Source organism: Symphalangus syndactylus, chromosome 11, assembly GCF_028878055.3.
Source record: "Symphalangus syndactylus isolate Jambi chromosome 11, NHGRI_mSymSyn1-v2.1_pri, whole genome shotgun sequence".
NCBI classification, from domain to species: Eukaryota; Metazoa; Chordata; class Mammalia; order Primates; family Hylobatidae; genus Symphalangus; species Symphalangus syndactylus.
The window spans coordinates 37,970,377-37,984,607 of record NC_072433.2 but is presented as its reverse complement, the minus strand read 5'-3'; the positions used below and the strand labels follow the sequence as shown (position 1 = coordinate 37,984,607).

Genomic DNA, 14,231 nt, shown 5'->3' with positions numbered 1-14,231 from the left:
CATATTTTACATTCTGATTTTATTTCATATGAGTTACAAAACCATTATTATGACAACTAATAGGCCAGCCCTCCTCCAAATTTATTGAAGAAATCTTGTTGCCTTCCAAGACAAATTGCACTTTTTGATGTTGAAAAGAATTCCGTAAGGATCATTCTTAAGTCCATAAAATATCAGCGAAAGCAGCTTGTTCTGCGAAGATCCCCTTAGAAAGCAGCTGAGCTTAGAAAGAAGCTAACGATTGCGGGAGAAATTAAAGGAGGATAAGGGAAAGCAAAATCACAGAACGATAACTTCTCAAGGAGCACAAGAGAAAAAGAAAGGCTGGAGGAGAGAGAGGAAAGTTAAGGAAGAAAGAGGACTGTGGAGCGTGTCGGAGGCAGACAGGATCAGGGGGATGGTGCTGGTCCAAAACTCCACCCGCGGTTCTTTGAGTCTCTGTCCGACGCTCATGTTCAAGTCCAGCTGCAGGTACTGCTCGGTCAGATTATAGGCTGGCCACAGAAACAGGTCGTCCCCATTAGGATTCCTGGAAGGGAGAGCAGAAACAGGGGTGAGATTTTCCTCCTCACACCCCAGGCCTTGGCATGGGGGAGACCGGGAGGTTTACTTACCCGGTTCGAGCAAAGGTAGCCCAGTATTTCATCATCTTCCGGCTCAGTAACTTCTCCTCCTCCACGGCTCCTTCTGAAGGAGATAATCACAAAATGCTGCTGCTCTGGGTGAGGGTCGGGAAGCCCCGGGTGCCTTGTATTTGATGAATCCCTTTCACACCCCTCCTCCCACTGGAAACTTACAAGCCTACCGAGTCACTGTACCCATTTTATACATGCAGATACTGAGGCTCAGAGCAACGGGGACCTGTCCAAGGAACTGTGGCTTCCGAATGGTGGAAGCTGAACACACATCTTCCCTGTCCACCCCGTGTTCCTGCAGCCAGTCCCATGAGGCTGCAGGTTCCCTGGGGACACAGACCAGCTTGCTCCCTCTCTCTGTCTCTTTCTGTTTTCTCCTCTGTCTCTCTTCCTTCTCTCCATCCTCTCTTCCTTCTCTCTCCCTATCTCTCTCTTCCATCTCTCTTCCCTCTTTTTCTTCTCTCTCTCCCCTCTCTCTTCCTTCCCTCTCTCTCTTCCTTCTCCCTCTCTCTCCCTTCTCTCTTTCTTCCCTCTCTCTGTTCCTTCTCTCCCTGTCTTCCCTCTCTCTTGCTTCTCTCTCTCTTTCCTCTCTTTCCTACTCTCTCTCCCTCTGCCTCCCTCCTGCCACACACATTTTTACAATTAATTTTTGTATTTATTTATTTAAAAAATAGAAAATCCAAAATGCAGAAAGAGCATCTAATATCCAATGAAAATGTTTCCCTTTCATCTCTTCCCTGCAGACACCCAGTGACGAGCCTCAGAGGCACTTTCCCAAAGACAGGCTCTGCAGGTACCAGGGTGTAAGTGGACACCTTTCTACACATCTGGCAGGAGACTGGACACGTATTCTACATATTGCTGTTTTTATTAAAATTGATTTCATATATAGGACTTGTCACTTATCAGACTGCCATTTGTTGTTCTATGAGCATGTAATATATAAAAACATATTTATATGCAATTATATATAAATATATCAAGTATTGTCATATTTCCAATCTTTTCTGGTAAAAGCAATATTTTAGTGTGCATATATACTTTTGCACATGTGGAAGTATAATTACACAAAAACTCTAGAAGTAGAATTGCCAGGCTAAAAACTATATGCATTTTAATCTATGTTATTTATTTTTATAAAGATGGGGTCTCACTGTCACCCAGGCTGGAGTGCAGTGGCACGATCATAGCTCACTGCAGCTTCCAACTCCTGGGTTCAAGCAATTCTTCCCGCCTCAGCCTCCCAAAGTGATGGCATTATAGGCAGGAGCCACCACACCTGGCTAAGACTACATGCATTTTTTTTTATTTTATAAAAATAAAAACAATTTTTGAGACAGGAGTCTCACTCTGTTGCCCAGACTGGAGTTCAGGGCCGTGATCACAGCTCACTGCAGCCTCGAACTCGGGCTCAAGTGATCCTCCCACCTTAGCCTCCTGAGTAGCTGGGACTACAGGTGTGTGCCACCATGCTTGGCTAATTTTGTTTATTATTATTATTATTATTATTTTGTAGAGAGGGGGTCTTACTGTGTTGCCCAAACTGGTCTGGAACTCCTGGACTCAAGCAATCTTCCCGCCTCAGACTCCCAAAATGCAGAGATTACAGATGTGAGCCACCATGCCCAGCCTTACATGCATTTTAAATGTTGATAGACTTCTCTATTAATGTATAAAATTGTTTCTCACACCTGCTTGAATACATTATTTTAAGTGTTTTGTTTTTTTCAAACTTGATTGATGAAAAATAATTCCTTGCTAAGGATGGTCTGCAGTTTTCTTGTTATGAGGGAGGTTGAGTGGATGTTCATATGTTTAGAAGCCACTTGTGTTTTCTTTTCCATGAACTGTTTGTATCTGTTACCCAGTTTTCAATTAGGTTATTCTTTTCTTATTAATTTTAGGAGCTCTTTAGACATCAAGGAATTTAACCTTTTGATACATATGTTGTTGACTTTTTGCAGTTTAGGGAGTCCATGTGCCGTTACATAGTATGGGCTCAGGAATGGTTGCTGAGAAATAACAGTGACATTTATTAGGTATTCACTCTTACTTTATGGGGCTTATTTTATTTAATCCTTATGGCAACCTAGGAGGAAGTTTTTTATTATCTGTGTTGTGAGGATGAAAAACTGAAATAATGAATAAACCATAGTGCACAAATACACTCTATACGGAATGTTCTGTCCTCTTTGTCAAGAGGCCAGTGTGAATAAGTTAAGAGCCTGCATTGTGTAATGTTTCTAACTAAATATTTTAGTGATAGCTCCTGTGTGTAATTTTCCTTGTAATTTTCTTCCATTGATAACCTCATCTGATTGGTTCATTTTAGGCACCAAATATGTCATAAATTTAAGAATAAATGAGCTAACATCACAAGTAACAGTTCACAAGCATTTACATAAGCTCGTCTGGGTGCAGAGCACTTTGAGCTGGAATTATGAAAAACATGGTCCTTGTCTCTTAAAGCTTCAGGTTGTGGCCTCATGGGATTTCTGGGAAGGGGAAGGAGGGTAAGACCAGTGGTCAAAGAAAAGGAAGAAAATGGTTCTAGTACATTTTTTTAAAACATTATTTAGATTGCTTGAGTGCCCTGAAGTGGTCACACCTGTAGGTTTCATTACAAAGAGAAGCCCTCATCAAGCAACTGTCATGGCACTTTTTCATCTTGGCTTCCAAAAATGGAAGTGAGGGCATTTTCCAGAGAAAGGTTGTGTCCACCTGTAAACCACAGAGGTGATTAAATGCCAACCCCGAAGTCCTCCAGGCTCTTGCATAGTGGTGGGGTAAGCAGGGGGCTTCATGTGAACTGTGGGGAGTGGCCAGTTCCTTACCGAGCATAACAATGTCACCCTTCAGGAAGGCACCACCGAACACAAAGCGGACTTCATCACCGTGGTCGGCTTTGACAAAAGCTGGCTTCGTGTCTTCAAAGCACTGAGGCCGGTGCCGAAACTCATACAAGTAGACAGGTGCACCAGCATCTGACAAAAGGTCAGGGAAGGTCAGGCATGCATGCAGCGTGGAGCAGGGGGCTGGCTCTGTGTCCCCACCTATCAAGTCTTGGATGTATAGACCCAGGGGTGGGATAGCTCAGAGACAGGAGGCTACGTAAGCCAGCCTCACTTCCCCCTTCCTCATTTGAGGCTGGAATTTCCTGCTACACCAGTGCTCATATCCCTAGTGATGAAGAGCTCATGTCTGAGAAGGCAGTAGTTCTACTTCTCAAAAAAAGTCCTCTATATTCAGCCAAGATCTACTTTGTTGGGACTTTCTCTCAAAGTTCAAGTCTTTTACCCATTATTGGAAAATACTTTCTTTTCATTACTGAACTGTAAGCGTTCTTCTATTCTGGATATGATTATTTTGTCAAATAATTGTACCATGAATATTTTCTTCCAGTCTCTGGTCTGCCTTCTCATTTTCTTAACAATATTTTTAAGGCAAAATGGATATAAGTGAAATCTGCCACTTCAACCATTTTAAAGTGTGTAATTCAGCGGTTTTTAGTACATTTAGGATGTTGTGCAACTATCACCACTATTTAGGTCCAGAACATTTTCATCACCTCAAACAGAAACCTCAGACCCATTTAACAGCCACTCCCCCTTGGCCCCAATTCTCAGCCTCTGGAAAACTCAGTTCTACTTTCTGTGTCTATGGCTTTGCCTAATCTGAACATTTCGTATAAATGGGATCATACAACATGTGGCCCTTTGTGCCTGACTTCTTTCACTTAGCAAAATGTTTACAAGGCTCATCTGTGTTGTAGCATCCATCCGTATTTCATTTCTTTTTATGGCAAAATGACAATCAATCGTTAAGTATATACTGAATTTTGTTTATTGATTCATCGTTTTATGAACATTTGGGTTTTTACATTTTGGCCTATAATGAACAAGGGTGCTATGAACATTCATATACAAGTTTTGTTTGAACATCAGTTTTCAATTATCTTGAGTATATCCCTAGGACTGGATTTGCTAGGTTATATGGAAACTCTATGTTTAACTTTTTGAGGAACAGCCACAGCTGTTTTCCACAGTGGCTGCACAGTTTTATGTCTCCAACAGCAGTGTATGAAACTTTTGGTTTCTCTATATCCTACACACTTGTTCTTACTCCTTTTCTTTTTAAAAAAAATTGTAGCCACCCTAGTATATGACACATGCAAAAGAATAAAGGTATATTCTTCCCTCATACTATATAGAAAAACTAACTAAAAATGGATCAAAGACCTAAATGTAAAACTAAAACTGTAAACCTCTTATAAGAAAATGTAGTGGTAAATTTCCGTGCCCTTGAATTTGGCAGTGGATTCTTATATATGACACCAAAAGCACAATCAACAAAAAAAGTGGATGAATTATATTTCATCAAAATTAAAAACTACAGTGCAATTTTTGTATATTATCAACAGAGTAAGAAGGCAACCCGGCAACCCACAGAATGGGAGAAAATATTTGCAAGTCATATATCTCATAAGGGATTAATTTCCACAATATATAAGGAACTCTTAAAACTCAGCAACAAAAAACAACTCAATTCAAAAATGGGCAAGGGTCTTAAATAGACATTTCTCCAAAAACATACATACAAATGTCCAATAAGCACATGAAAAGATGCTCAACATCTCTAATAATTAGGAAAATGGAAATGAAAACCATAATGAGATACTACTTCAAACCCATTAGAATAGTCACTATTTAAAAAACAACAACAGAAAATAACAAATGTTGGTCAAGATGTCGAGAAATTGCAACACCTGTGCACTGCTAGTAGGAATGTAAAATGGTGTAGACACCGTGGAGAACAACATGACAGTTCTTTGAAAAAATTAAACATAGAATTACATATGATCCAGCTATTCTGCCTCTGGCATATACCCCAAATAACTGAAAACAGGGACTTGAACAGCTATTTCTACAACTATGTTTATTGCAGCATTATAGCCAATAGCCGATTGTAGCCAATAGCCGATTGTTCCTTGCACAATAGCCGGATGGTGGAAACAACACAAATGTCCATTAATGAATAAATGGATAAACAAAATGTGATATATACATACAATGGAACATTATTCCTTAATGTTCCATTAATGTTCCACCTTAAAAAAGGAGGAAATTCTGATGTATAGTACAGCATATAGGAATCCTGAGATCTTATGCTACGTGAAATAAGCCAGACAAAAGGACAAATATTGAATGATTCAATTTACATTGAGTAACTAAAGTCACTAAAGTAACTAAAAAGTCAGTCATAGAGACAGAAAGTAGAATGGTGGTTATTGGGGTCTGGGGGAAGGAGGGATGGAGAGTTATTTTTAATAGGTACTGATTTTCAGTTTGGGATGATAAAAACGTTCTGAAGATGTATAGCAGTGATGGTTGTACAACAATATGAATGTACTTAATACCATTGAACTATACACTTAAAATGGTTAAAATGGTAAATTTTTTATTAAGCATATTTAACTATAATTTTCAAAATGTAATAAAGAGTATGCCATTTCATTTATAAATATTTGTGAATTTTCCAGATTTCCTTTTGTTACTGATTTCTAATTTCATTCCCTGTGGTTGAAGAAGATACTCTGCATGATTTCCGTCCTTTTACATTTACTGGGATTTGTTTGGTGACCTAACATATGGTTTATTCTGGAGGATGTTGTATGTGCACTTGAGAAGAATGTGGAATCTAATGTTACGGAGTATTTGGCTGCATTTAAAATAGTTGATTTAAAGTCTATTACTTTAGGAGTTCCATTACTCCTTATAGCTATAATGTTTGTTCCATTACTATGTATGTCTAAGATGTTGGGGAAGACATTTCTAGAAAGAAAAAATCCTTGGGGACAGCGCCCAGAAAATTATAGGGAGATGAAAATTTTCTACAGGTCCTGAAGAAGGGGAAGAAACAGAAACAACTGATCACCATTCCCAAACTCTGAAAGGCAGGTGAATGACACAGGTCCCCATGGCATGTTTCCATCCAGACACACCTGGGAACGCCCTCTCCATGAGGGAACAGAGGCAGAGAAGGCAGCCGGTCAGTAGACAACATGGATTTCCGTGGCCATCAGCCTCACTGGGCTGTGGTCCTGGAGCGGGGTGCTCAGAGACTCACCTCTGTGATATCGAGCTGTGATCAGTGCAGGCACCACAAAGAGCACATCTCCAAGCAAGTCCAGAAGATTGTCTCGGATTTCAGTCAGGGAGTGCTTGTCGTGGAAGTATTCATTAGCCACAAGGTGCAAATACTGAGGCGGGATGTGCTGTAAAAAAATTGTAGTCCTAGGAGATCCAGGTCAACCACAATGGCCAACATGTTAAACACTCACCTGTGCAGGTATGATTCTGAATGCTTTACCCACATTGCTTCCTTTAACCCACACAGCAACCCTATGATGCAAGTATCAAAACTAGCCCCGTTTCACAGATTAAGAAACTGAGGCTTAGAGAGGTGAAGTAGTTGGGTCCAACTGGAAGAACCATGATTCTTTTACAAGTCTATTTGCATCCAAATCCCATGCTCCTGACCACAGGCCTCTCTCTCGTGTCTCAGAATGAGTCACTCCTGGGCAGAACTGGCTGCATCATCTGTGGAGCTCAGTGCAAAGTAAAAACATAAACTCCTTGTTCAAAAAATCATTAAGAATTTCAAGATGGTAACAGCTGAGCATTAAACCAAATGTAGGACTCTTCTGAGCAACAAGGTCCTCTGTGACTACACAGGCAGAACATCCATGAAACCAGCCCTGCTCCTGGTACCAGTGCTGCCTCCAGCCCTTAGCTATTATCTTACCTAAGCTAGTTGGTCTCTTGGAGCCTCAGTTTCCTCCTCTGTAGGGATGTGGAGGATTATATGAGATATGAAGAGAAAAGTATGCCGCTTGGCCCAGAGCAGTACTTTGGTCCTGTTGGTTCCCCCGGGCCCCATTGCTGAGTGCCTTAATAGGACATTTGATGCTTCTCTGACCTGGCACCAGCCTGCCTCCCAGGCTTCTCCCTCTCAACTTTCCCTAGGCACTAATGGCAGAGAGTGCATGGTAAATTCCATGAAGATTCAGGGATCTGGTGCTCTAGGAAATGCTGGAAAAGTGTTGCAGCTCAAACCCCTACCACTGAGACAGCAGCCCTTGATGGGTTTCTTTGGAATTTGGAGGTGAGGAAGTGTACACCACATTGGGGAATACTGCTCAGACTCATTTATTGGGTCCTCAGGAGGCTGGTGGTTTTTAATCAGCCCAGAGCAATGGAGGCCTCTGCAGTATGTCCAGTCTATGGTGTAAGGGCCTGGTCTCTTTGGCCATATAACCAGCAGACTCCTTGGTTCTGGAGGTGTCCAAGATGGGTATAGATGCTGTGTGGAGTCTCAGGTGAGTCCCCATAGGACAGTCAGCGTGCAAAATCCTAGGGTTCTGGGGTAAGGCTATGACTTCTGCATCAGAGAACTACTTACTGTTTAAAAAGCAGCCCCTAGCATGCTACCGTGCCTAGGAGAAACACATGCCCTTCCATTCCTCTTGCACTTTCCCCCACAACCTACTTCCCACTCTACTTGAAATGTCCTTCTGCTCAGTTGTTCCCCTCCCCTAAGGCTCAGATCAATGAGCATCTTCTCCATGAGGCCATCTCCAATCCACCTGAGAATTCCACTGTATAACTTATATCATCAATATCTCTCAAACCTTAGTCCCAATTCATCATCAGACAGCTGCAACTCGTCAAACATCCCTCCACCAAGGGGGCCTGAGGGATATCTGCCTGTAGTGTTTCTTTCTGTTTCCCTTCTTCTTTTTTTTTTTTTTTTTTTTTGAGACAGAGTCTCTCGCTCTGTTACCCAGGCTAGAGTGCAGTGGCGAGATCCCGCAGCTTCAAATTCCCAGGCTCAACAATCCTGCTTGACCTCCCAAGTAGCCGGCACCACAAATGCACACCACCAGCCCTGGCTAATTTTTTTATTTTTTTGTAGAGACAAGGTCTCCCTGTGTTGCCCAGGCTGTTCTTGAACTTCTGGGCTCAAGCAATCCTCCTGCCTTGGCCTCCCAAAGTGCTAGGATTGCAGATGTGAGCCACCATGCCCAGTTTCAGAGGGCTTCTTCCTTCTGTTCTCTGTCTTTAGGATGAAGTCTATGCTCATTACATAGCTTACAACAGCTGAAAGCATTCTCTCCTGCTGCAGCCAACCCTCAGCTGATCTCTTCACACCCCTCTGCTCCCAGTTGGTCCTCTTGGTTCTTCCCAGTTTCTCCACCCACCCCTTCCATCACCAGACAAGCTCCATTAATCCTCCAAACCCTTCTCCCCAAGAGAGCCACCTGTCCCCTTCTGTGGGCACCACAAGGCCTTGGACATTCCTGTGCTTCATGTGTATTGTATTAAAGTGTCTTGTCATCCCTGTCCACCCCACATTGCACCCCAGTGCCCAGGGAAGTGCAGGGGCATGTGGACTCTCAGTAAACATGTGTTCCATGGACAAGTGAACAAAATGAACATTGGCACTGAGTCCACACTGAATAAACGTTTATGGAAAAAGAGGAAGATGGAAAAAGGAGAAAAGAAACGAAGGAAAACAATCCATCTCTATATCCTAGTGTCTAGAGTAAGACCAGATACTGCTAAGTTTGTGCAGTGAATGAATGAATTAGTGATGGAACAATAAATGAGTGAATGAATGAGTAAATGACCAGTCTTGCAGAACCTGGCCTGATGCCTGTCTCATGTGTAGTGAATACAGGTCCCCAGTCTCATGTTTGTTTCAGCATTCAGAGCTTTTCAGACTGTAGGTAGATAATGTAGCACCTATGCCGCATGTTATGACACAGGCTCAGGGTGGGGGAAACACCCCAACACCCACATTAATGCATCCACAGAGAAACATCTGAATAGTGGAATAAATAAAATGAATAAGTGTATGGGAACAAAAATGACTGATAGACACAAATCAGTCAAGGTCCGGTTTGACTGCTGGGTGGGTTACAAAAAGCCTCTGGGTTTTTGGAGCTCTTCCAGATTGGGGATTGTGGATTGGGTTTGTGTGCCTATTGATATAGTTTCTACCTGTGTCCCCCACCAAATCACATGTTGAATTGTAATCCCTAATGTTGGAGGCGGGGCCTGATGGGAGGTGATTGGATCGTAGGAGCGGTTTCTCATGAATGGTTAGCACCATCCCTTTGGAGCTGTTCTCATGATAGAGTTCTCATGAGATTTGGTTGTTTAAAAGTGTGTGGCACCTCCTCCCTCCCTCTCTTCCTCCTGCTCTGGCCTTGTAAGACATGCCTTCTTCCCCTTCACCTTCCACCATGATTGTAAGTTTGCTGAGGCCTCCTGAGAAGCTGAGCAGATGCCAGCATCATGCTTCCTGTACAGCCTGCAGCACTAGGAGCCAATTAAGCCTCTTTTCTTTATAAATTACCCAGGCTCAGGTATTTCTTAATAGCAGTGCAAGGTGGACTAATACACCTATGCTTAGTAAAGGTCTATTGAATGACTGAGTGAGTGAGGAGTGTCTGTGCCCTTGGCTTCTCCTGCTGAGTGTGACCCAGGGCTATCTGTTAAGTGCATGTGTCTCTGGAGTACTGCAGCCTCCCAAGCTACTCACCAGGATGTTTTGTATCAGATGGAGGGCAAGGGACTTGTTGGAGCCACTGAGGATCTCAGGAGCCTCTTTCTGTGGAGAGAAGCAGTGCCCTCTGTAAGCCATCTGGTCATCAGAAGGTAAACCCATCTCCCTGAGGGCCTGGGCAGCTGACTTTCACAGGGGAAGCTGGATAAGGAGTCCTCAAGCCCAAGCAGCCATGTGTGGAAGTGGCCTCAGTGTGCTTGTCAGATAGTTAATTTCTTCTCACTTTTGATAAAAGGCAGCTGTTCCTTGTCATTCCACCTGCAGCTTTGTGGGGCCTGAGTGGCCACCTTGTGGGAAGGCTCCCATTAGGGGCTTAACTGTGGCCCCCTCAAAATTCACACATTGAAGCCTTAACCCCCTGCAATTCAGAATGCGAGTATTTGGAGATAGTACTTTTAAAGGGGTGATTATGTTAAAATGCAGCTGTTAGAGTGGGTCCTAATCCAATCTGGCTGATGTCCTTATGAGAAAAGAAAGTTTAGACACACAAAGTAATATCAGCACCTTGATCTCGGACTTTCAGCCCCTAGAACTGTGAGAACATGAATGCCTGTGGTTTAAGCCTCCCAGTCTATGGTATTTTATTATGGCAGCCCTGACTGCCTAAGAGGCCCCAACTTGGCTTTGACACCAAGTTCAAAGAGAAGCCAGAAAATTTCCAAACTAGTGTTTGTTGTTCTCCTTCTAAAGACCTTTGTGAGTGGGGCCACAAAGAAGAGAAGCCACAGTGGGAGGTCAGGCAGTGGTGGTGAGGCTGGTGACTGAAAACACAGGCTTCCTGCGCTGCCCTCACCAGCTGAGAACTTGGCAAGGGACTCAACTCTTCCTGCCTCAGGCTCCTCATCTGTAAGATGGAGTTTGCAACAAGTACCTCCCACGAGGGTGGGAGGGTGATAAGACTTAGTGAGTTGATATTTGTAAAGCTCTTACAATGGTACTTGGTATATAGTAAGCACTTCATGTGATTATTTGTTAAATTACTACTTTCTGGCAAAATTACAGCTTTAAAACATGAGGCAGCAGAAATGCTATCCACTTGACAAAGGAATTTTCTTGGTATGTTTTCTGCTGAAAATCTTGGGGTAATGATTCACTAGGGCCAATACTTAAATTAATACTAGGGCCATACCTGTCTCCTGGAATCTCAGGGAATCCTCAGAGTCATTTAAATTACCCACAAGTATATTTTAACTACTAAAAACCTTCTCTGTACATGAAGGAGCTGGGATTTGTTTCTTGGGGATTTCCTGTGGTCTCTAACAGCTAGCAATGGGTTTAACTGCAAATTCACATGGAATTTCAGCACCCACACAGGCTTTTGAGCTCTGCAAATTCTGTCACTTGAATAACTCCAATATCTAGCATTTACTGAGCACTGACTATATGCCAGGCTGTTTGATGTAGAACTGTGAAGCAGGTGCTAAGATTAGCCCTATTTCACAGATGAAGGAATGGAAGCTCAGAGAGGGTGGGCAACTCCCCTAATATCACACAGCAGGTAAGCAGAGAACTCGGTATTTAAAGGGAGAGCCTTGACTGGGCAGCAGCCCATGCCTGTAATCCCAGCACTTTGAGAGGCCAAAGCACGTGGATCACCTGAGGTCAGGAGTTGGAAACCAGCCTGGCCAACATGGTGAAACCCCATCTCTACTAAAAATACAAAAAAAAATTTAGCTGGGCATGGTGGTGGGTGCCTGTAATCCCAGCTACTCGATAGGCTGAGCCAGGAGAATCACTTGAACCCAGGAGGTGGAGGTTGCAGTGAGCCAAGATCGCACCACTGCGCTCCAGCCTCGGCAACAGAGTGAGACTCTGACTCAAAAATTAAATTAAATTAAATTAAATTAAAAAGGCAGAGCCTAAATGCATAAAAATTATACACCCCTGCCTCCTTACTAGCTGGGAAATGTTAGAAATCCACTTTAGCTGCTCTGAGCCTCAGTTTCTTTAAAATAGGGAAAATCATGTCTGTTTTCACGTTGTTGCTTGGATGGCCTGTGCTTGGTACTGGAAGGCACTGGGGAACTGGTTACAGTAGTTACAGTGGTGACTGTCATCACTAGCACCTGCCTTCTTCTTTCTAACACACACCCAGAAACCACTGAAAGGCCTTACTTAAGCCATGAACTGTGATTCAGTGGCCTCATCTGCAACATGAGGACAAAAATCCCTAGTCCCACTTCAAAACATTGCCCTGGAGGTCAAATTAATAATGGCAGAACATGCTTTCACAACTCAATGAACTTGGGACTCTGGTTCTAGACAGCCAACAACTAGCTTTGTAATTTGACATACCTCTTTATTTCTTAACCCTATTTCCTCCAACTTAAAATAAGGAAGTCAATCTATATAAATGAGCTTCAACAGTATTAGGAATTTGAAGTCTCCACTCTTCTGAGGACAGATGAAAAGTTTATTTCCAAAGAAGAGAGTCTTCCTATGCCACAGAATCAAAAAATCATGGGTCTTTCCCAGCACCTGGGCCTCAGCTCAACAATCTCTCCCTAGAAGAGCCTTTCCTGACCACCTGTTATCCTCCCTAAAGATACGTTCTCTCCCTACTTGTGTCATTCATAGCATCTATCACTCTGAAATCATCTTCTCAACTTTGTGTCTCATCTCTCTCTCCCCACCAGAGTGTAAGCTCCCAGAAAGCTCGTATGCTCAGTTTTTATAAGCCTCTAATAAATGCTCAGTACATACTTGTTGAATAAATAAAATGATTTAACAATTTTGCAACTTATACAACCTTAGCATTCTAGGATGTCAAAATGCCAGAACCAAGGCGGGACTTGAAAAATTTAAAGGACTGAAGTTTTTCAAACCTATCTGAATGTCAGCTCTTTAGTGGTAACTGCATTTTTTGGAAACGATCATTTATAATATTGTTTGAACAAAGACCAAATGGACCCATCCCCTCTTTCCTTTTTATGGAGTTGTTTCTTCCACCCTAAATCTCATCACATGAGAAGCAAGGCAGACACTTGCTGTGACTGGCCTGGTCCTCACTTGCCCTCTTTCAGAGAGAGGAAAGGTGATCACTGTGTGCTTGGCTGGTGGGCTCCAGCACTTACAATACGTGATGTCTTCTGTGGAAATGCTCAGCTGTTGAAGCCAAGAGCTACATCATGGTTTGAGGGAGTGGCAGTATGGACAGCCAGAATTCTTACCATAGGCAGCAGGAAGCTACACTCATGGTTATTGACTCCGATGATGGAAGGAATTGCTTTAAATGCTTTCTGAGACAATAGATCTAGAGGCTCATTAGGAAAGAAAGCACCATCAACCACTTGAGTGAAAGACTTTGTTTTCTGTAATAAGGAAGAAAAAAATCATCAGCTATTTCTGTTCACAAAATCTGCTGTCCCAAATCCTGGCCAAGCAAAGCCAACCCAGTCTAGCACTGGCTTAAATGCACTTAAAAAGTAAAAACAAACACTATGGGCCCAGCTCAATATATCAGTCCCTGGCAGCTCTGCAATGTACTTGAGCAAGGGGGCTAAACTTGTCTGTGCCTTATGTTCTCATCTGTTAAATGGGAATAATAATAATATCTACCAAGAAAAACAGTGGCCTGTGATATGGTTTGGCTGTGTCCCCACCCAAATCTCAAATTATAGCTCCCATAACTCCCACATGTTGTGGGAGGGACCGGGTGAGAGGTAGGGGGCAGATCTTTGCCATGTTATTTGCATGATAGTGAATAAATCTCATGAGATCTGATGGTTTTATAAAGGGGAGCTCCCCTGCACAAGCTTTTTTTTTGCCCACCTCCATGTAAGATGTGCCTTTGCTCTTCCTTCACCCTCTACCATGATTGTGAGGCCTCCCCAGCCATGTGGAACTCTGAGTTTATTAAACCTCTTTCCTTTATAAATTACCCAGCCTCAGGTATGTCTTTATTAGCAGCATGAGAAGCGACTAATACAGCCTAGCCTGGAGATTCTCAAAGTGTGGTTCCTATAC

At 42.8% G+C, this 14,231-nt stretch overlaps 1 protein-coding gene across 1 annotated transcript in view; it reads right to left on the bottom strand.

The window, feature by feature from the left end:
* Positions 1-14,231, bottom strand: part of CES5A (carboxylesterase 5A) — a 110,562-nt gene continuing 96,331 nt past the window's right edge. Inside the window, 6 exon segments of the mRNA XM_055299332.2 lie at positions 1-529; positions 615-687; positions 3,470-3,619; positions 6,762-6,909; positions 10,242-10,310; positions 13,436-13,576. Coding sequence (XP_055155307.1) covers positions 298-529; positions 615-687; positions 3,470-3,619; positions 6,762-6,909; positions 10,242-10,310; positions 13,436-13,576 — 813 coding nt within the window. The 3' untranslated portion in view covers positions 1-297.